General features: G+C 41.0%; 1 protein-coding gene across 1 annotated transcript in view; it reads right to left on the reverse strand.

The window, feature by feature from the left end:
• Positions 1-391: 391 nt before the first annotated feature.
• Positions 392-24,324, reverse strand: part of cdh16 (cadherin 16, KSP-cadherin) — a 33,086-nt gene continuing 9,153 nt past the window's right edge. The window contains exons 7-17 of the mRNA XM_083900465.1: positions 19,832-19,957; positions 17,691-17,841; positions 16,898-17,110; positions 15,888-15,964; positions 12,519-12,710; positions 6,682-6,923; positions 6,452-6,582; positions 5,413-5,652; positions 1,544-1,660; positions 1,178-1,294; positions 392-524 (exon numbers count right to left, since the gene is read on the reverse strand). Coding sequence (XP_083756591.1) covers positions 424-524; positions 1,178-1,294; positions 1,544-1,660; positions 5,413-5,652; positions 6,452-6,582; positions 6,682-6,923; positions 12,519-12,710; positions 15,888-15,964; positions 16,898-17,110; positions 17,691-17,841; positions 19,832-19,957 — 1,707 coding nt within the window. The 3' untranslated portion in view covers positions 392-423. The remainder of the gene's footprint in view (positions 525-1,177; positions 1,295-1,543; positions 1,661-5,412; positions 5,653-6,451; positions 6,583-6,681; positions 6,924-12,518; positions 12,711-15,887; positions 15,965-16,897; positions 17,111-17,690; positions 17,842-19,831; positions 19,958-24,324) is intronic.

Here is a 24,324-nt window from a genome sequence, read left to right on the forward strand (position 1 = left end):
CAGCTACAGGGTGTTGGCGTTACATTTTATTTGAATTTGGTCACATTTCAGCATTTACAGGCAGTTTTCCTTCTAATTTTGTGTTTTTTACAATAATCTTTAGATCATTATAGAGAAAAGAAAGTTTGAATAAAATTAAAATCCCAATAAGCAGCTATAGGAACACATTTTAAATGTACAGGGATTATAAAAAAAATGTGACAGATTAATGTCATCATGTACCAGGAACATGTGTGAGCTCATGACGTACGTACAGAATATCAATGATTTTTCTTTTCAGGTTAGTGCAGATGCAAACTTTATGATGAACCAAACTACACATTCATTTGTACTAATGTGTTTTAGACATTCATGGCAACTTGATGTATTCAGTACAGTCCAGTTGGCCAGGACCATAAACAGTACGGACAAAAATAATCTGGATTAGATTGACATCTTCAGAGGAACTCTCTCCTGGTTGGTTTTACTCGGCCTTTTGGGATTCTGGTAGGAGAGTCTCATGAACACGACGACCAGGATAGTTCCTGAGATGAAACAAATGGAAAAATACATACTGAGATTATTCAAATTTTGCTAAATTTGAAACAACATATTCTGCCTATATACCCCAACTCTAGGTTTTCATAATGTAATCTAAAAGAAACCGGCACAGCACGTATAAAAATTTTTTTTTTAAAAGTACATCCTTTATGACCTGTCCAGCCTGTGCCCTGCCTTTCACCCTCTGTCAGTTGGGACTGTCTCCAGAACCACCACGACCCTCATGTGGAGAATAAAGCGGCATAATTACATCCCCCATGGCCTCATAAACATGACAATACAACTCAGAATGAACCTCATATTACATTTCTCTGTGCTGACACCTCAAAAAAACAGTCCTGCTGCTTGTCGCTCAAGGACAAAGTCCCTGAATATATCTGTGCACATAGAGATATTTGTGTTTCGTAAAGTTCTACTGTGTAATTATTCAGTATGAGACCAAAAGTGGTAGTGAAAGCAACCTATATTTTGAAAAATACAAGAAAATCAACTCATTAGCCTAAGATTGACCATGTGAAATATCCTAATTATCCTAACAGTAGCAAACGTTTGTGCCTTTGGACGCTTTATAAATGCCTTTAAAACATCCTTTTAAAAACTGCATTTTAAACAGTGTTTCCTGATCCTCTCTGCTTACCTATGACCGCAAAGGTGCCGAGCAGAATACCCACTGCAGACTGAATGGTTGGCATACCCTGCAGCTGCTTGGCAGCCACTTTGCAGTTTCCTCTGACGTTGCAGGGACACACTGTCACTGAGAGAGGAGGAGGAGGAGGAGGAGGAAAAAACAGAAACAATAAAAAAACATCACAGGACAGAGTAGTCCTCTCTAAAGCAGAACAAAGCTGTGTCATCACAAGCCTGGGAAAAATCATTTGTAAAAACCACATTAGAACAGAGCTGGGACATGCTGTCATCTCTATCGATTGTTCTTAAGCTTTCTTTTGTTCTCGTAACCTCTCTGTTCTCGCTTTAGCAGCACAGACTGTGTCATGAGTGTTACCTGGCAAGTTGATGAAGGTGCTTCTGGGAGGGGAGCTGCTGTCAGATATGGTGAAGGGCACAGTGTAAATCTCGGGTGCCAAATACGGGATGTTTAAGGACAGGTTGGTGTGAGTGTCTGAAGGACAAAAGAAGAGAAAGTTTGAGTGTCATTGTATAAAATATGACTTGATAGAGCACTGGATGTTGGGTTGATGCCATCTGAGGAATCAATGAAAGATTTTTATGTCACAAAATGTTAGAGATTAAGAAGACATGTTTAAATTGAAACGCTGGATGATGATGTTACCAAACGATGTTATCTTTCTTCTGGACAGTGAAGCAAAACAGGGAAGTTAAGCTACTTAAGCACTTCCTGTCCCTCTCTGACAAACATTGTTGGTGGATATTTCATCATGTTTAACAACCATGTAGTAGTTTCATTTGATGATTCTCTGCTGCTGCTTGCAACCGACACACTTTCCGATTGTTGCTGACACGTGAAGATTAACCATCCATCCATCTTCTATTGCTTTATCCTCCACATGAGGGTCACAGTGGGCGCTGTGCCAATCTCAGCTGTCATAGGGCGAAAGATGGGGTCGCACTCTGGACAGGTCGCCAGTCCATCACAAGGACACAGAGACAAACAACCATCCTACAGTCAATTTGACCTAATCCCCTAATCTGCATGTTTTTGGACTGTGTGGCAGGAAACTAGAGAATCTGGAGAAATTAAGATAAACCAAATAGGTTAAATGTTTGTGGGAAGGTAATGTATTTTAATATCTATGTACATAAACAGAATGTATTACCATTTCTCAGTGAACCCCCTTTGGCAACCAGGCTTTAAAATATGTTGGATAATAATTAGAATACAGTCACCATTTTGAAGGCTACATGTGTCTATATGTCTAAAATATTTACATATTTCAATATAACCACAAAAACTCTTTCCTGAAGAAAGGGTTTTTCAAGGGTTCTTGGTAACACTAATGGTTCCAGTAAGAACCATTCTGATCCAGAGAACCCTTTAAAACCCCTTTCCTGAATAAAGTTTTTTAAAAAGGGTTTTTGGTGAAACCTTCCAAAAGGGCTCCAGGTAGAACCTTTTTAGAAAGGTTCTACCTGGAGCCATAAAGGGTTCTCCTATGAGGACAAGCCGAAGAACCTTATATGGTTCTACTTAGCACTTTATTTCTAAGAGTGTAATTTGCTCTCTCATCATCCTCCTCTTCCTCACATAATCCATACTCATAATACTATAGTGAAATGAGATTAAGATGGAGAGAGAGACAAGGTGTTTGATTTTCTGATCCTCAGCTCCACTCCGATCACATACCCTGGTACTATATATACAGTAGAACAGTATTTCGGATTTTCCTCCAAGTACCACTGGAGGAAGCTCACGTAACACTGGAGGTACATGCACCACAGTTTGAGAGCCATGGCTGTACAGTGTAGTATTTGCTTGAGTGCTATTGTACTATCCTGTGCAAACCTGGCAACCCTAACCCTAACCCTAGATAAAGCTTACTGCTGATCTCAATTCAATAGGAGTCGCCTGCAACACTAGAATATACGAGCATTAAAGAGATAATCACTTATATCTGAACATTATATGACATTTTCCTTCTACCACGGCAGCAACACAACACAACACAACAGAGCGACTGACTCAGCGGTGTATGGAGTGGTCTGCTCAGAGTGTGTGTCTATCTTATCTCTGCGAATCAGTTTAAAACACAAGGCTGACCGTGTGACGCAGAAGCCCTGTCCTTTAAAGAGAAGTGTTTATCAAGCTGTTTGAACCCTTATCTGAAGGTCTTAAACTCCACGCTCACACCTTACCATCATTCCCCTTCATGTTCCATTTATCAGCCGGGCTCGTACGAGCTGTGCCTGCCTTCTCAAGAGACCGTTAATGTATTTATCCTTGATAGTTGCACAGTTCTGCCTCCGTGTGACACTTTCACACCGTAGATCTGTGACCAGCTTTTTAACCACAGCTATTTTTGATTGATTGAAAGTATATTTATTTATTTATATATCATATTTCCCCTACATACTGCTATATTTAGAGTGGACAGAAGTGGAATAAAAGTGTGCTCTCTTAATCACGGTATCCCTGCAACGTCATTTATTTGAACATAGTGCCTTTTGAGAGTCCCTCAAAGCAGTGGTGCCAGGCAAAGGGCAACTGCACATGCTGACATTATACTGACACATGTGCACATTATTGATACGACCCCTATTGGCTGACACCAGGTGCACAACATTCTGCTAGATTCCCCTTTTAGCCTCCATTAGCTGGCAGCAACCCACGGGTGACGCCAAAGAAATTATACAGATGATGAAATTACAGCCAGGCCCAATCAATAGCAGCAGGAACGAGGGAAGAGCAAGAAGCAAATAAAAGAAAAAAAAGGAAGAGGTGGAGCTGAGTGACCTTACAGTGCCTACCTTGCAGTGTATGGTGTTTACATCAAATGAGCCCAACAGCAGAAGTTCACAACTGGACTGAATGGAAAATGTAATTCTCTCTTTAAAGAAAGGCCTATTTGTTCCTGTTCATGGTCACATCACTGTTTCTTTGTCTGTAAATACTACATCCACTGGATATTTTAAAAAAATCAATTCATCAGTAATGTCTTCTCCAATAACATCTTCCAACAACAATTCACTTCTTTAATCTCCAGACGCAGCATGATCGTAGCAGTCTATATTGACACAATGACCATCTTAAACTAAATGTCCATATTAAAGTAATTTCGTAAAATCGTTTTGTCGGCGCAGTTTTCTTTGCCCTTCTTCTTTGTATTTGAAGACCAAAAGCAAGCCAGTTCTAGCGCTCACTATGTGGTTGTCAGTTTTTGGTTTGACTTTGTTGGCAGGTTTGGTTTGATAATAAGTATTTTTTGCAGCACTCTGTTAAGTCTGTTCGGTCTTGAGTTTCCCCTCTCAGCTCAGACAATTGCATACTTTGCCGACCCTGTTGTTGCAAAGCTCCTGCAGTCTAATGACTCTCTTCAGTGAATGAAGAAAAACAAAAAGTGGCAAACCTGCCATGTTGGCAACAAAACTGATGCTTGAAACTGCTGATTAAAAACTGAAATGACAGTTGAAACATGTTTATTATGGTTCATGCTTAAAAATAGGGGTGAAAAAACAAGAGCATTTCTGTACCTGTAGGTACATATTTAGAGAATGTTCCCTCACGAGGACAATACTGGAGATGCCGGAAATTTGACAATCATAAAGTCTACAAGGTGAATTTAATCAAAAGAATCTACACATCATCTACACATGTGTATGTGTGTAATTTCACCCCAGGAATTAGCTTCTTCTTCATGTCGGTGAACAGTCAAAAAAGTAATTATTGTGTGGACAATTATGGTTCATTTTTGTGTCTTTCAAAAATGGGTTCATTTCTGTACCATAGTATTATAAAAGTACATTGTACCTACACTGGTGCAGTTGAATAAGGTACAAAAATGGACTTTCACTAACAGGTACAAAATTGTCTTAAGCGATAAGCATTTGTACCACATCAGTGCTTCTACTTTTGAGTGTGTTGCGTCTACTTTAGCAATCGCTAAAAAGACGATATGTGCTGCTGCTCAAATTGTGTAATTTTGTGCACCACAACATTCACAAAGAGACAGTATGACTTAAGCACTGGGTAAGCATAGGCTTTTTTTTAACTTGAAAGCTAACTTGTTAGCTATGCTAATGAACAACAATCTGGCCTTCAGACTTGTGGTGGTTTTCTGTCACTTCCCAGCTTCAAGGAGGCGCCGTGAGAAATAAAATGTGTTACAAAAATGTAATTTAAGTTTGATCAAGATTAATTTATTGAATTGAGTCGCAGTATGTCTGCATTCATCTCACCATTTATAGGCGTTAGCTTCCAGTTCCGTCGAACTGTAGCATCACTGCGCAGAGAGAAGTTGAGCCGTCCTCCGTGTTGTGGTCCATCACTGTCCCGTGACGCCAGCACCAGAGCCTGGTCCTCCCAGCGAGGCGTGCACAGATACTTCCATGAGTAATCTCCAACCAGCACCGGACTGTTGTCATTCACATCCAGGATTTGGACAGTCACCAGTGTGGATGCAGATAACGAGGAGTTTCCTAAGAGAAAATAAAAAAGTAACATGCTATGGACAAAAGTATTTGGCCACACCTGTTCAGTATTGAATACAGGTGTTTCAATCGGGGTTGGGCTCGAGACGCTTTTTCTGCAATGAAGGACAATGTTTTTGAACAATGCTATGCTTCAGTTTGAGGAAGGCCCTTTTCTACTAACACAAGATTGTGCTTCAGTGCACAAAACAAGGACTATAAAGACACGGTTTGACAATTTTGGTGAGGAAGAATCTGACTGGCCCTGACCTCAACCCCATCGAGCACCTTTGGGATGAACAGAGATGAGTGTGAGTCAGGACTTCTCGTCCAACATCAGTGTCTGACCTCAATACTGAACAGGTGTGGCCAAATACTTTTGTCCATATAGCATAGCATGTTACTCTATTTTCTCTTAGGAAACTCCTCGTTCTACAGAATGAATGGACACAAATTACCACAGAAACATTCAGAATCTTGAGGAATGTCTTCCAAGAAATGTGCAAGCCAATATTTGAATATGTTGTAATGGTCAGGCTTCCCAACAACTTTGTCCATATACTGTACATGGAGGAGCTTTTTGTGTGTGCCGATGATGAAGACTTCCATTACAGTGGAACAAAAATATTCCCCTCAATTAAACCCTTTTGATGGTTGTTTGGGTTATTTTCCGTTATTTTCCTCAACATCTGTTTCCATAAGACTCTTCACTCAGAGGGTGCACTGTGTATTTTTCCAACATGAAAAAATGTGCCTCAGCACACATTCCTTTGATCAAATATTGATATTAAAAATAAAAAGTTCTTACGTCCGTCCACAGCAATGACCTCCATGGTGTATGTGCTGTTCTCCTCTCTGTCTAAGGCCTGCACAGTCTTCAGTTCTCCGGAGTATTTTCCAATTGAAAAGTATTTCTTAGTGTCTCCTTGAAGAGAATATCTGTACCCAAAAAAAACAGAGCACACGTGTCTCTTTGTGAGGGTTAGATCTCTTAAACGCTTCTTCTCAGTCGTCACACAGAGTTGATCTGAGGTTTACCTGATTGGGTGAGAATCGGGGTCGTAACCTCGGATGGTGGCGATGACTCGTCCCGGTTCCTCGCCCTCTCTGACGGTCACCTCGTAGTGGCTTTGAGACAGGATTGGACCTTCGTTCACGTCGTCCACATAAATGGAGACGGTCGCCGTGGATGCAGGTCCGTATCGGCCACGGACCAGAGCGACGGGGTTCTGAGCGCTGAGGACCAGGATGTACTCACTCTCGCGCTCAAAGTCCAACACCTGCGAAAAGCATAGGTGTTTTGCCCACGATGTCTATAAGCTTTACTGTTGACGGCCATATTATATAGTGTTTTACGACAATATTCGAGACAGATAGAGATTCATTCCCTAATACAACATTTTTACCATATCTTTCTTGTACTGTAGAGTGTTACAGATAGACAGATAACATGATAGCTTGCTAGCAAAATGATAATTTGCTAGCGAATAGATTATTTATTACGATCCGTTTGTCAGTCAAGTTATTATGTTGTCAGTTAGTTATAAGATGATACTCATACAAATATTCAGCTGACAGTTACCACACACCACGACTATTGACAAAAGATCGTAAAATAAAAACTAATGTTATGCAACAATGACGTCAGTAATCCATAATATGGGCCTAAACTAAGATCATTCATCTTCACTCCATTAACAAAGAAAATACTTCATTTGTAGCGTACTCGTTTCGCTGCTTTCGGCGCCATCTTAGTTATGGCAAAACACGCAATGCATTCTGGGTAGCCCTTGCTCCCAAGGGTGGTCTCGGAAAATCTCAATATTGAGGGCGATACAGCCCTTAAACTTGACCCTCAACTTAATATTTATGAGAATCGGGACAGAACTTGCACTAGAGGGAGCGCACATTTTTGAGATTGAGGGTTAAGCAAGGAATTGGAATTCACCCATGGATGATGGACAGACAGATATATAGAAGAACCTCCTGCAGATACAGCAAATGAAAGAAATTACAGATTTTCAGTGGAAATGGTTTTATGAGGACACTGACAGACAGTCCAACACCCACGCTCTAAAGAAAACACAGCATGTCGTCTTTGTGAGCAGGAAAGGGAAACACTCACAGTCCCTGGTGTCTTTTTTATCTGACTTCCAAGTAAACTTCTTTCACTGGCAGAAACCCTCAGGGGGGAAAGAGCCAAACGATTCACTGTGTCATTAAATTTCCATGATGACAAACGCAGTGTAAATACAACGTGAGAGTGCAATAAATATCTTCATGTAAGACTGAGTATGTAAACAGCAACTGTAACCTGTTGTCTTTGTTTGATGGACTAAAGATGTGTTTTCACACAGTTTAATAACTGCGGTTAGTATTCTATTACGTGACACAAAGAGTGAGAGACAAAATATACCAACTGAAAACAACTGAGTCATATTTTCTCTAAATCTCTGCTGTATCTGATTATTTTAGACCCTTTTGGAGGATAAAGTGGTTGAAAAAAATTATGAATGAATGAGTGAATTAAGGCACTTCCATCTTGTTTTGTTTCTTGCATTTGCCTGTCAGGTTTTTACCTTAAAATGTCTCTGTCTGCCCACAAAAATATAATACATGATTAATCCAGGTATAGCGGTGTCTGACATCACGCTGCTCTGTTGCCGGGGAGAAGAAAACGCAGACCTTGGAGGTTTGGTGAGCTCTGCTGTTGACTGGAAGTGACGCATTCAAACTACTCAGTGTGTTTCAGGGCGACAGAACATGTGCACAGACTCCCGAGGCTACAGTCAGTCATTTAAATGACACGTCTTCATTTAATAGTTCTACTTTTTTTTCCTTTGGTATTGTGAAATACTAATTTCAATGTGCTATCTATCTATCTATCTATCTATCTATCTATCTATCTATCTATCTATCTATCTATCTATCTATCTATCTATCTATCTATCTATCTATCTATCTATCTATCTATCTATCTATCTATCTATCTATCTTTTTGCTAGCAAGCTATCATTTTAGCTCGGAAACTATCATTTTCATCTATCTATCTAAAAATGTCTGTCTATCTTGAATGTTGTAAATATTGCCGAAAAACACTATATAGTATGGCAGTCAACAGTAAAGTTTATAGACATTGCAGGCAAAATTAGCTAAAAAAAGAAAATTGCAGTAATAGTAAATTCTAATAAAAGGAATAGAAAACTGTGAATTTAAACAAAACACTGTAACTTTATCATTTAAATTTGACGTCTCAACTTCCATATACTCTTTTTCTTTTTTAACTATTATGCCATTATTAGGTATGGTCATTTGTTCAGTGAAGTAAGGCACCAAGGGTTGGATTTTATTCATACTGTTTTTCTTTGTGCTCATTTGTCACCCATCCTGTAGATGGCGCCCTATGTGACTGCCTATGTGGCCTATGCCTAGCACTAAACAATAGAATCGTTTCGCTTTAATTTGATTTACACACATCTAACCTGTCTAATAAATGAAATGATACAAACACACATTACATTTTGAATTCATGAAACTGAACAAGAGACAATAGTTGTCGTAGTTATTGTGAGATAACTTGAACAGTTCTATTCTGAAAGATGAATTCCTCCTACAGTCATTTAGGTCATTGTGAAGGGGAGTGTGTGTGTGCATAGAAAACCAAAACAATGTTTATTTAAAAAACAAAAAGAAAGCTGGAAATGATTGCAAGTCCTCCTTTCATGAGCTTGGTGAGTAATAGAAGGGCGTCAGCAGTGCATTAAACTTAATAGGCTTCATTATCGTATTCAAGAATTAGCATGAGAGACAAAAAAAATGTTTCAATGCTGCCATTAAATCAAATCCTTTTCTGTTTTTCCTCTCATCTCTCATTCAAGTCACTGTCATCTGCTCATGGAGCTGGAGCTGCTTAAGAGAATTAATGAGGCTTTTTTTCCTGCCTGTCATACATGGCAACAAACATGTTTGACAAAGAAAATGAAATTCTTAAAATAGAGGAAAAATAGGACTGATTTTGCAGATTAGTCACAGTTTTTTTTATGGATCACACAATAAAAAAAAGTAACTTGATTATTGGATTGTAAATGTGAATTATGATCGTTCCCTTTCAACAAAACCATCTTCCTAAACTAAGACATTTAGTAGCAGTTGAATCTGTTTTAATTATGTATTTTATCATGAATTCATCCACAAAAGACAAATGTGATTAATTGAACGATATCAAGCATCATAAAAGTTCCATTTAATTTGCCAATGTAAAGTGTCTGTGCTCCCTCAATGAGATTCCCCCTCACTTCCTCTGCTTCATTATACATTTCCCTCCGTCTTCAGCCTCGAGCCTGTGCTAAACTGCCATTAGTGTTCACACAATCTAATTATTCACTTGTGCAGTGCGAGTAGTGTGTAATTTCTAATCATGAAATGTGTCTGCATTGTGTCGCTGACCTCACATTGCAACACGATGCAATAAAATAGATTTGCCGAGTTGCATTTTAATCCTTACTTGTGTGTGTGTGATATAAGCTGAATAAAACAGTAGATTATTTTCTAATGGTATGAAAGTGACAGTAATACTTCACAAAGGTCAGTACACACACGCTTTAAACATTTCCGCTCAAAGATTTAATACAAGAATAAAAAAGTTAACTAATCAAATGTGGATTTGTTAAAATGCGACACTGCTTTTTCAACTGCTGCTGCTCAATCTCAGAACTCACAGAGGATGAACACATGATTAACTGTGTCCTGCTTAGAGACCAACTCATTAGACTGTTCACTCAAAACCACACACACTGACACAAACAGACACACACACACACACCATGTGTCTCTAAAAATGCTCAGCTGGATTATAGGAGGCAGGCCAAAGGTGATGTGCCTCCAAGGACACCAACATATTCCAGTGTCATCTGGATTTTTCTTTGGAGGCATTTGGGACTCAATTTTTGACGTATTGGAATATTTTTGTTCCCCAGTCTTTATCCCAGGAAATTCACGACGTTATAATAAAAGCTGAGATAAATGTGAACTTTGACTGAATTGTCACAGCTGACTCATATGTGAGTCATTCACTTTGACTGGAGCGCTTGCCGAAGTGCATTATGGGTCCGTCACTTTGCGTCCATCACAAGTTGAAAGGCGACTCAACTTTCCGAGTGGCACCATGAGAGTGAGTCAGCCACTGAAAACACATTACGCAAAGATGTGAACCAATCAAACCATGTCTAAGGGTTTATTTCAAACTCTGCAAACCCTAAACGATGCCGTCAGGCATGATTATTTTACCCTTTCTCTGATGTTTTTGTCAGACAAAGTCCACCCAACTTGGCCGACATTTTCAGCAACATTAGCAACTGCTACTACACACTCCGATAGCTACTTCCAGCACCAAGCCATCAGCTGCTCACGACTATCTCTGTGTTTCTCAGTATAGCGGCGTTTTGTTTTTGTGTCTGTGGAGACACAGAGTGATGGGTTTTACATCACGGCTGACGGAGTGAAGGCAGAAACCTAAGACAGCAGCGATCTTTAGGCTAGGTTCATTGAAACATGAGTGAGATCCAAACGAATGTTGTAAGACATGGTTCTCAAACTTTGGTGCGTGTACCACCAGTGCTACATGAGCTTCCTATGGTGGTAATTTGGAGGAAAATCAGAAATACAGATATACTAGGGTATGTCGAAGTGGTGCTTAAGGGAATTTGACCGGAGTTGGTAGGAAATGTAACAAATAACCAAAGCACAACAACAATAAATTAAAGCTCCCATAGAGTGGTCCTATCGCACATATATGTGAGTTATGGAGGTCTACTTACATACATTAACTTCAATATTTAAAACCTCCTAGTTGCCGCAAATAAGCCGATAGAAATCTCTCCTCACTGAAGCTCTCGTCAGTCGCACTGTTTCAGACTGAAATCTCACCCCCAGAAGACAGACTGTGTTGTGATTGGCCAGACAACGAGAGCTTTCCCAACTGTCTTGTGATTGGCCAATACATGGAAGTTACGTAATTAGCACAACAGCTCTCAGAAGCACAGCTCCCCCCTCTGGAACGGTGGATGCACTGCTCCTCATTATCAAAACATTGTTTTAACAGTGTTTAAAAATAGCTTCTTCACGACTCCCCGCCACAGTCCCTTTGACGACCTTTGACCCGGAGTCAGACCCAGAGTCAGAAGACACTGTCGCTCGTGAAACACCTCCACAACGGACGTTATTCTTCTTCTGTGGTTCAATGTACGCAACCGGATGTGCCCGGACTAGTGCCCAGAGCAGGAGGATCTGCTGTTCAGGAGAACCAGAGTTTACGTTACCGGACCAGGTTTTTTCAGAGATCTCGCTGAGCCTGAGATTACAATAAAACACAGCGTTCTCAGCAGTGGCTGAACTGTTTGTTTAGAACCTTCAGGGCTTCATAAACGAAGTAATGACGCAGATACACACTAAAAAACAGCGTTAATTGGAACTTCCGGTCTAGGTCCGCTTTAAGTAAATATAATCATAGTCACCTTATGTCTCACTCCATCTTAATCTAATTTCAATATACCAGTATAAAGATCAGACCATGGACCTAGAGGACAACACTAGCAGGGTTTTGGTGACAGAAGTCACACAGTGAAGCTGTATAGCAAGTGTCAGTCCACTATAACAAGAGTGACATTAATAACTCTTGCTACGTAGTCAGCCAAGAACGTCACTCTTCTAACTTTACGTCACGTCATCGAGCATGAACACGATCGAGGACAAACACAGGCCATAAAAAAACCCTACATTTATCCATTCAACTGGAAACATGTGGACATAGGTTTGGATCGTGACATGTGTGGTAATAATGTGTTTTCAGACACCAGAAGGAAATTGAGGTTTTTCACCTTTGAGAGCACAAGCGACACCTCGTTGTTCTGCTTGTCGGGCACCAGTGTAAAGACCTCCTCCTCATTTCCAGACTCCAAACGGTAGTTGACCTGCCAGCTGTCTCCTCCTCGAACATCTGCGTCTCTGGCCAGCACAGCTGTGACTGTGGAGCCAATGGACGCATCCTCTGAGATGTGAAAGGGTCCGTACTGAAGAGAGGAAGAGAGAGGAAACTCATCGATGAAAAAACTGATGACACACGAGACCTCCAGGTGTAAAATGGACGTTTCACTCTCTACCTCCTGGTATTGTTTGTGCTCCACTCATGACCCTCAAGTGGAGACAAAGTGTAATGGATGGATGGATAAAACATAAAGAACCTCATACATGGATGATACTAGAACGTTAAGTAATCATGAATAAGACTGACTGATTCTCAGGTTATATGTGACCACATGTGAGTGCACACTTTGCCCTCGCTTGCCCTCCTGGTGTGAGCTGACCTTTATTCACACACCTCTGTGTGTTTAGACAGCCGTTTAATCTGCCACTCACTGATGTCCTCTGGTGAAGCAGCCATGCCTCTGATCTGGCTGCTCCATCCACAGGCTCTCTGAACCCAGCGCTGTCACCACTCACCTCCCACATCTCCCCCTATAGCGCTTTCACATCAGCATGGAAAATGCTGCACTACTCAGGCGTGACCTGCTCAAGAGCATTTTCCACCTCTACGTTTGTGGCGTTCACGTGTGCGTGTGCGTGTGTGTTTGTGTGGGAGCGATTATCTGGGCAATTTGAGCGTCAACAACTGCTAGTTTGAAAGACACGTGGTGATCGTTGCCCTATCATCCGGATGCGACAGAGACATGAAGATGGCCATTCTCCTGTTACCGGTCTGGACATTCATGCCCAAGCTCTGTGGCCAATTTCCGCTGTGATATTTGAAGGCTGTTCCTTCTCTTCTTTGTCGAATTCAAGCTACAATCACAGCGTATAATGTTCACAGTCTTTCAGTGTCACTGCGGTCTGACAGAAAGAACAGCAAGAGACTGTTTCCCCATTATCACAGCGTGATGGCTCTCCCACATAATTCCCAACACTCTTGCCTTTTTTTTTTAATGCGGCCTCGTGTGGGGGCGGAAGTGAGGGGATTTTCTCTAATTGTCTATCTTTAGCCAATTTTCCTTTCACACCAGCGGCTACAATAAAGTGAGGTTCCACGCTGTACCTTTTCATGCTGGAAGTGTGACGACGATGGTGATGATGCCTTTGCTCGACTGGACCGGAAAGCACTGATGAATGCAGGCAAGAGATGAAACAGGAATGTCCAAACACTGAGGCCGTGTATTCAGTGTATATAGAGTTTATTCAGAGCTTAAAGTGGCAGACCATCAATGGTCATTTTTGTGAGGTATGGCCAGATGTTTTGTTTGTGTGTGTGTGTGTGTGTGTGTGTTTAAACGGGTGTGGATGGCTTCTATTGAGGTCGCTACTGAAGCACATGTTTACACTTAAAATCTACCTGCTCATAAAGGCCTGGGGCCTCATGTAGAACAGCTTATTATCAGGCTTCTGCAGAGCTTGATGGCGAGGTGACCATTTGAATCAGGTGTCTTGGAGCAGGGCAACATCTAAAACATGCAGGTCAGTGTTCCCTGAGGACCAGGGTTGGGAAACACTGCCCTATTCCACCCACAATTTAAAGCTTCCATAGAGTGGTCCTGTTGCACATATATGTTAGTTATGGAGGTCTACTTACATACATTAACTTGTTTTTATGGTCAAAAACCTCCTAGTTGCTGTAAATGAGCCGATAATGGGTAAATGGCGAGCAATGGGGTACTGTCTGGGGAAATGGTGTTTACGTAACTGGACTGGGTTTTTTCAGAGATCTCGCTTAGCCTGAGATTACAATACATCAAAGTGTTGGCTGAACTGTTTGTTTCGAACCTTCAGGGCTTCATAAACAAGGTAATGGCGCAGATACACACCAACAAAAACAGTGTTAATTGATACTTCCGTTCTATGGGAGCTTTAAAATACAAAATTTGTATGTTAAATAATAATAATAATAAAATAATTCACGATTGTCACTGTAGACACACTAATAATATTATTTTGAAGCACTGTGATATGTTTCAGAGCTTAATGCTCCACCTTTTAAACCCCCTGGTCTTTAAGCCCCCACTTTGTCAGATAGTTCTTGTCCATGTCTCTTTCTGTGCACTCTGGTGTACTTTTTTCAGCATGATCTGAATGTCAACTAGCTAACCAAGCAGTCTCCCTACCACCACCACTGCCTTCCTTTTTAATTTTTTTGGACAAAAGATTCCAGTCATTTCACCATCATGTGCACTCTTTGTTTCAGGGTCCTTGCAATACAACCAAACCCTTACCATGGCCTTCTATCATGAGGTGGAGAGGTGGAGCATTTGTGGGAGCACCAGCCAAATATGATGATGGTGATTCTTGAATCAAACTCATCAATCATCACTCTATGCAATTACATGTAGGAGTGAAGGAGTCTTCTGTTTGTTGATCGACAGTCTCACCAATAGATGTCACTAATTCTAACACACTGTCCCTATGTGTGTTATAACAAACTATATGTTGATGTTGACTACCATTATCAGCAGTAATTATCTTGAATTGCCTGAATTGTCAGCCCATTAAGTAATTTTTATTATAGTGTGAGAAAATCTCCACAGATAAGTTTTTTTTAGTCTATGGTTTCTTTTTTTGGATCCTGTGAGAGCCTTCCAGCACTACTTAAATAAAACTAAACACACTCTGACCACAGCAGCTGTTGTTTGTACCACCTCTACAGCGGTTAAGTGCATGTTTGCAGGAAGTGTTTTATTCATTTATGTATTTATTCATTCTTTTGCTGGTGAATCAATGTAAACAGTCTCCTGTGCCAAGTCACACTGCAATAAAAGCACCAACTGATGCTAATATTTCTCTGAAACGCTAAGAGGCCTGACGTCCTTACATAATGTCTGACATGCTAATGGCACTGAATGTCATTGTGTTTTCATTATGCAGATGTGACCGTAAATAAATGAATGGAAACTATGTCTCTAAAGAAAACGATGTCCAATTAAACTATAAAAACATGGCCCACTTAGAGACACAAGAAGTGAATGAAAACTCAGTAACATGGTGCCACTGCTATGAGCCTGAGATTAGACTGCAGTTACATTTAGTTCCCCACCAGGAAAATTAGATCAGCGACCTGCAGAGTGGATTCACAGTCTGCAGTCCAATAGCCACTTATTATGGCCTGTGATGTTTGGCCTGTCTTTTTTTTTCTAAATGTATTGTTTATCCTGCCCTTTACAGACTTGACTGGGTGACTGCGTGTGTGCGAACATGTGCTTTCGTACCTCGTGTTGGGAGAAGACCGGTGGGTTGTTGTTCTCGTCCTGAACCGTCACGACCACCGTGCAGGAACTATTCAGACCTGCCAGGAACAATCATCACAGCTTCTGTTGGTGACTCAGGTTCAGCACATCACATGAATAAATGAGGGAACAGAAACCTCATATTGCCTCTGTCCCACCCTGATCCATGAGTCACACGGACGACATCATCTGTCACCCACCAGAGGCTAGAACCATCCTGCACTGGACACTGTAGCATCTACGAAACTAGTGACGCAGTCTCTTACAAAGCTAATAAACTGTTTTACATAAACAGATGGCATTTTTCATCCCTTTGGTCTCTGGTGGTAGCTATTGGTGGTTAGTAGGGCTGGGCCCCCTATGTAGCAAGAGTTGCTAATGTTGCTAAAATGATGGTGGTGTTAAGTCAGCCGTGTCCACAATTGCTGACTGCAGTTTGCCCGACAATAAAACATCGGCAACAGGAATAGCAACCTTGTCTGAGAGCTCCGTTTAGGCTAGTGTTTGAATTCAACGCATGAACATGATTTATCTGACAAGTGTCTTTGTTAATATCTGAATAAGGTAATTAGATTGGCCAATGGTTGTCAACGCCTGATGCACACAACAGGATCAAAGCAAAGACAATGCAGTTTGAAACGCTCCCATCTATAGTAAAGATACTTCATATCAAGGGATAAAGGAAAACCCAGCATCTTACAGGGGCTTGATGTAAGATATGGAACTAGAGTTACTGCAAGCCAAATAAAAAAAATATTGCACATCAAAGACTCTTCCCTCAAGGATGCCAAGTAGTTTGAGGAAGCAATCCCACATGATTTAAAAGACTATGAGTATGAGGAGCTACACTTTTCAATAACATAAACATGAACAACATTTGCAGGCTATAAATCAAATTCTAAATTGTAAATATAATGACTGACTCCGCTTCCTAAATATAAATCATGCTTTCATCACTCTGCTAAGGTAGTAAAATGAAAGGTGAGAGTCACCTTTTGCGTCTTCTGCAGTGATGGTCAGCGTATACTGTGGTGCTGTGCCCTCCATACTGTCTGCTTGAACGGAGATGACCCCCGAGTCACGGTCCACTCTGAAAAGAGCGCGAGGGCTCTCAGGGATCTGGCCGACTAAGCGGTAAAAGATCCGCACGTTGTCCGTCTTGGGATCGTCGTTATCCGCCGCCTGCACTGTCAGGATTTCTGTACCTGATTAGTAAAAGAAGATAAATAAATATCTCATCCTCACAGTGATTTCATTTAGATCAAAATATTCTCCTGTACTGATTCATTTCCCACAATCAACCATTTTAAAGCATCAACCAGCTACTTCAGGACCTAATAAGTCATAACAGACAAGGGTAACGACATGGTACTTTCCCCCCATGTCCTGGCAAAAATCCCACTCTGATTTCACACTGTGTGCCTGGCACTTACTCTCTGGATTCCTGACAGTGTTGATCTGTCCTGTTGTAAAACAATAACCCTAATAAAATATTAGCGACACTGGGACGTTTGACAGTGCATGTTCCTTTTAATGTGAATGTCGGGGCAGTTTTGTACAGGAGTTTGTGTCTAATGATTTGATTTAGTTATTTCATAAAATCAAATGTTTAGTCATTTAGTCAAATCTGAAAAGGTTCTCATGTCAAATGTTTTGATTCATACAACCAACAGTCCAAACCACAAACCTAGTCAATGTAATGCATCAGAGTAAAGCTACCTTCTACTGGCCATTAATTAATCCATGACTCAACTATTCTTTTTCATAGAAGAAGCTGCCAGTTACCTCGAGCGGCCAGTTCCTTGACCACAGTGTGATACTGCGCCTGTGGAAAGGTAGGTCTGTTGTCGTTGGTGTCTCCCACCATCACCCTCAGTTCCACAGGTTTGGCAATCTCTCTGCCATCTGGACGCTCAACCACGATGCTGATCTGGAACTAAAGAGATAAAGGCAGAAACACAATGTTTTTTTCCTCCCTCCAGGATGTTGTAGAAACACAGAGGTTAGATACTTTGTTGCCTGCTTAGCTGCATCACAGTCTTAGATTCACATTTCAGTGCAGTTCAGCTGGGAATGAGGAGCTATGGCTTTTGACAGTGTTTGCATAGAACCACAAAAACATCGCCAAAAAGTGTCCCTTTAGTGAATGGAGAGCAAGGATTAAAAGCTGATACAATTCTGTGAAGCTGGCATGTTTAGTGACAGGTCACAATCTTTGGACTAGCACTGAGCACAAAATCAATTTACACGAAGTAATGATATCGTGTTAGTATTAGACATTTTCCGGTTGACCTCTACTACTACTATTAACTTCAAAATATCCAATTATTCCAGTTGACAGAGATATTCTCCAAAGAGTCTCCACAAACACACTGGTCTGGATTTCTCCATGTTTTTCTTCGCTGTTTTCATCTCCTCCTTCTTCTTCTTCTTCTGTGTAACAGTTTCTCCTTTTATTCCGGGGTCAAAGCCTGGGGGCGGGAATTTGTGGCACATGTCCAGTTTGCCTCCCACCCGTTTGGGTCCAATTGAACTGTTGATGCATGCAACAGTAATTATACTCCAAACCACATCATCTAGGGGTTTTAGTCCCACGTTGACAAAATTCAATTTAGTACAATCTCAGACAGACAAACATGTTTACACACATTTTAAACGTCTGGCCTGAGTTGAACTAACACGTTCATCTACGTAATTGTGCTTAAATCTGACGTTAGGTATTTGTTTCCTTGGCTTCAAACCATCCTAAAAATACATGGCATAATAAAGGCCACGAAGCATTGAAAGTGCAACCTGCTCGAAACATTGGTTTGAAAACAAATGAAATCCACTCATCTAGCTCGAGTCTGTGTTTGGTTCTCTGGCCACTTGAGCCAGAATGTACCATTCTCTGAGCCATTCAAAGGTCTCAAGGCCTAAATCTGAGTGTGAATTTATCACAAATAATGACCCTCATCTTAGCCCGAAGCAAAGATGATTTGAAAAGTAACCTTTACCTTTGTAATCCCTGTCATAATGCAATATTTTCTCTGCCAAGGGCAGGATATGTTCAAGAGGCAGAGCTGTTCTTTTTGGGTTTGGAGCTCAGGCTCCTTAATCACCTCTGTTTTATTTTTTTTTTTTAAAACAGCTTGTGCTCAGTGTGCTCAACACTGTTGTCACTGGAGTCCTTTTAATTACACCATTAGGTTCATTTATATGGAAGTGAAATTACAGTGTGAGTTTGAGTCATGAAAAACAAGCTACATTGTTGGTGTACTTAAATGTGACACATAGCAATGCTTTGAAAATCATTAATAAGGCTATGAAATGTGCTATGTTGTTGGTAATTAACAGAGCATCTGGTGAGTGAAACTAAATCATGGGCTTTTAAATTGATCCAAACTTTATTTCGTTTAAGGAGAACTGTATTTCACAAACACTGTGACAATAAGAGCTCAGTGGGGCTGAACAAGTCATCATTTTTGAACTGAGATCTCAATTTAAAAAGTACAATTAGAAAATTGTTCATTGTTCTATGTTTGATTTTCAATTTAAAAAGCGCATGTCGTCGTGCTGCATCACCTCATTATGATAATGACCTCTTTTTTTTTTGATGATTTAACCTCTTGTGAATGTGAATAAAGGAAGTGAATGTCTTTAATTTGTCAACAAATGTTGGACCATAGTGGAAACAGTTCATATATTTAACTTACCATCCTTACATAGTTAATATGTTGACGGTGCTCTGTCTTGTTTCATGTCAGAACACATTGCTGTTACATACAATTGTAAAGCTCAGACAGTTAAATGAAGGATCAGTGTAGACCAAACAGCTCCTTTTTCTTTCTTTTTTTTTAGATGTGCTGTTAAACAGTGCTCCTAAACACATAAAGACATTTATTGCGGTGATCTGGTTCTGTTTAGTCTCCAGTTGTTGTACAGACCTGGTCCTGTGTCTCTCTGTCCAGAGGAGCGTTGAGAGAAATCACTCCTTCTCTGTTGATGGTGAAGAGCATCTCTGGAAACTCCCCCTCCAGACTGTACTCGGCCTGACTTCCACTCCATTTGACCTACATAAACACACGTAAATACAACCCAACCTTACCCCATTAAAATATGAATAGAAATCTCTATATACCTAAATGTGAAAAACTGAGGCGCATATAAAGCTGTAGGGTTTCTTCTTTTAATATGTATCTAGAATATGATTCAGGGTAGATTTGATTCAATATGATTCATACAATAATATATGGTTTAAGCAATAGCACTCCTTCTTTAGCCTAATCACTGATTATCACAAAGATATTTCATAAAACAGCAGACAATCGTATGTTTTTCTGTTTCTTTTTTGTCCGTTTTTGTACATTTTATGACACAAGAATCATTTTCAGAACTATAAACCTGTCATTGTGTTGTACTTATAGGCACAGTAGACAAAATTAATCATAGGTATTTATAAAAAAAAAAAAGTCTGCCCGTTATATTAAAATAAAACTGCATTTGAAAGAAAAAGACTTAAATTAAGATTCATGACATTAAAAGATGGAATATTTGTCTGTTACTTTAAACCTTATTGGTTCATTTTTCTTACACCCCCATGAATATACTGTAAACCTGCAAAGCTTTGAAAACAAGCAAGGGCCTGTAATGATGTGTGAGTACAAAGCTAAGCTAACATTTTGTTTACATGATAAGAACCCATTCCAAACGCACTGACAATGATGTGGAACAGAGAGAGCGCAGCCAAAACTAACTATGCAGGCTGAAGGGGATTTTCCACTCTGGTTTACAGCCCCTTCACTGACGGAGAGCTGTGCACTGGAGTTGAAAGTGCTGTGGCCATCGTGCAGCCATCAAACAGCTCCCAACAAGGAGAGGAGCCCGGTCACGGCACAGCTGATGCTCACTCGGGGCATTTGTATCTCCTCAACATGCTGTCACACACTCCTCCTGTGTGTTTTGGTGATGGCGACCCAAACGCAGCGTCTTTGTATACACCAAGCCACTTCATAAAGCGCGGTCGCTACGCTCTGCCTCGAGACTTCAAAAGTTATATATTTAAAGACCTGATAAATGATCAGCGTCTCGTCTATAAAAAGAGCACAGATGAAGTCATCTGTTTTTGAGTCTGTTGGTGTTTAAGTTTGCAGAGCACGTTCTGTCTCCCCGATGGCTTGTTTTTGAGCCGCAGCGAGTGGAAAGTGTTGTTTTGTGCACTGGCTCTGTGGCTGTGGAGCGCTTTCAGCAATCGCCGACTTACATAAGAGAGATGTCATGATGGCATAACACACAGGATCCACTAGGTATAAAGGGAAAAAAAACACATTTGGTGGTTACAACCTCTGATTTCCTGCCACCTTTCAGTCATTAATAATGAGCCTGCAGTAGCACAACATTTCACATTTGTGCAGGAAACAAGCTTATAAAGTTAAGATGTAAAAGAATAAGTCAATTATTTACACGTGCAGCAGAAACAGAGCAACCTTTAGTATTTATTTGGTAATACCAAAGGGTTAGAGTCCAGACAATCACTCCATGTGGTCCAAATTATAGTGCAGGTCGTCCATCCATCCATTTTTCTACCACTTTATCCTCTACATGAGGAGTTCAGCTGACATGGTACACCCTGGACAGTTTGCCAGTCCATCGCTGGGCCACATAGAGACAAACAACTATCCACTACCACACTCCCACCTACGGTAAATGTAGAGTGTAATGGAGAGGTGAGGTAATGCACTGGAGAGAAGAGGAATGAAAGTGACTGACAGTGAGACAGGTGGTAGAGTGGAAGATGAAAGGAATAGAGGTAGAGCACAATCTCTGGAGTCAAGCATCCACAGCAATGGACGGTGCACAAGAGCGATGAAGAAGAGAGTGCAGGCAGGTTGGAGGAGGTGAAGACGAGTGTCAGGAGTGTTGTGTCAGTGTGACGGAAGGATGGCAGCAAAAAAAAGGGAAAGGGAAGGTCTACAAGACAGCAGCGAGACCTTCTTTGATGTGTGACTTGGAGACAGTGGTACTGTCTAAAAAGACAGGAGGTGGAGCTAAAGATGTTGAGTTTTTGTTTGTTGGGAGTGACCAGGATGGACAGAAACGCATGCCTTAAAGCAGCATAGACCTATTTTAACACAGATTTTTAAGACCAATTAATCACTCGCGGGCCACATAAAATGGCATGGCGGGCCACATCTGGCCCTCGGGCCTTGAGTTTGACACATGTGCACTAGAACTTTAACTGTTATGCAAAATCAGGCTCTTTGTCGCTGCTAAAGGCTGCAGTAGGTGGTAACTGCACATGTATCATACAGAGCATTTCTACAATAATGAGAAAGAATCGAAACTTTTCGACAGCGAGCTGAATGAAGTGAAAAGATGCCACGATGAATAGAGCTGAGGTTCCGTCACAATGACTGACGCCTTTCAGACTATAAATACCCACTGGTTTATTGTTCATGTGAAAACATTGATTAAGGCAATTGTAACATCAGCGCCGCTCAGAGCCGACATGAGGTCACACCTGATGACTAACGTCAGCTGAATCACCGTGTTGATGCAAGTGTCATTAGTGATACTGACTGCTGATTATGAGGCCGTGATGCAGGTCTGGTCAGGCTCAAACCAACCCTGCAACAACTAATCACATTTCATTTGACTGCTCCAAAAACTGACAATTCAATGTGGTTAAGAGCTTTGACTCATTCATTCACAGGCTCTGTCCTGCGCTCTGAAGACTCAGTCGATCGCATTACCGAGTTCAAGTAGTTCCGCTGATTGCATTACGTTATCAAAGTTTCAGGCCTGGTCATTGAGAAACGTGCGATCGATAACAGATTGACATGGACCTCTCGAGCGACCGGTGACGCAAACCAGATTTTTGATATCAAGGAGGAAAAACAGAGATTGCTTTGTTCTGATGAGAGAATCAATCACATTGCTCTGCAGTTATCTCACTTCTGCTGTGACTCAGAATATTTCCCTGCACACTACAGTTTTCATTCAACCATGACATGTAATTGGAATAATGTCCTCGTTCCAGTATATAAGCACTAGCTGGGAAACGACGTATTAAAGTAGACCTAGACCGGAAGTTCTGATTAACGCTGTTTTTTAGTGTGTATCTGCGTCATTACCTTGTTTATGAAGCCCTGAAGGTTCTAAACAAACAGTTCAGCCACTGCTGAGAACGCTGTGTTTTATTGTAATCTCAGGCTCAGTGAGATCTCTGAAAAAACCTGGTCCGGTTACGTAAACACCGGTTCTCCGGTGTTTAAGATCGTCCTCCTCCGGGCACTAGTCCGGGCACATCTGGTTGCGTACATTGAACCGCAGAAGAAGAATAACGTCCGTTGTGGAGGTGTCAAAGTCAAAGTCATAAAAGGGACTGTGGTGGGAAGTCGTGAAGAAGCTATTTTTAAACATTGTTTAAACAATGTTTTGATAATGAGTAGCAGTGCATCCACCGTTCCAGAGGGGGGAGCTGTGCTTCTGAGAGCGGATGTGCTGAATAGTATTGGCCAATCACAAGACTCTGTCTTCTGATTGTGAGAGTTCACTCTGAAATCTCGCGACTCAGGAACAGTGTCAGAAAAGAGGATTCCAATCGGCTCGTTTACAGCAACTAGGAGGTTTTTGAGCATAAAAACAAGTTAATGTATGTAAGTAGACCTCCATAACTAACATATATGTGCAACAGGACCACTCTAGGTCCGCTTTAAAATTGAGAGTGTCCGACTTCGCTACACTAGGGGGCAATAAGCCCCATCCCTTTACACTATACAGTTGTAGCACGGCTTGGCATGGCTCAACTCTACTCATTTTATTTTGCTTTTTCATTAGTGACAGTACCTGCTACCTGGTACTTTTTTTAGTGCCTGCTCTGGCGAGGTTCCAAGCGTGGTGAGCCGATTGTAAAATGTGACGTCAACAAACTGCTGGGCACTGATTGGTCAGAGAGTGTCGTCACCGGAAGAGTCATGAGCGCGACGTCCAACTCGAGAATCAAAGAATCAATGCCGAACTGTAGATCAGTTAAAACGACGTAAAAATCCCTGAAAACATGAGTTAATCCCCAACATTTAGCATTTCAATATTTAACAGAGGAGTCTTCTGTATTTAGTGACAGTGCTGCTGAAAGCCGGCGATCGTGAGCCGAATAACAACCCGTTCACCTTTATTTCAAGTACTGAATGATTCACTGAACTAATCTTTAATAATTAACTGATTCTAATGATTCAGTTACTCCGAAAAAACAGCTGCTTTGCATATAAAACTGCCTTGAGGCATTTGGCATGTTTACTCCACCCATGTTGAGGCAGTACTATAGTCATGGAAAATGACCCAAACTGTGTAGAGCTGAGCTACAACTGTTTAGTGGAAAAGTGCCATTAGACGTTTGACCAAAACAGCTTCAGCTTCAGGCTCCTGGTGCCATATCACC

Source organism: Microchirus variegatus (genome assembly GCF_963457635.1).
Source record: "Microchirus variegatus genome assembly, chromosome: 14".
In the NCBI taxonomy this organism is placed as follows: Eukaryota; Metazoa; Chordata; class Actinopteri; order Pleuronectiformes; family Soleidae; genus Microchirus; species Microchirus variegatus.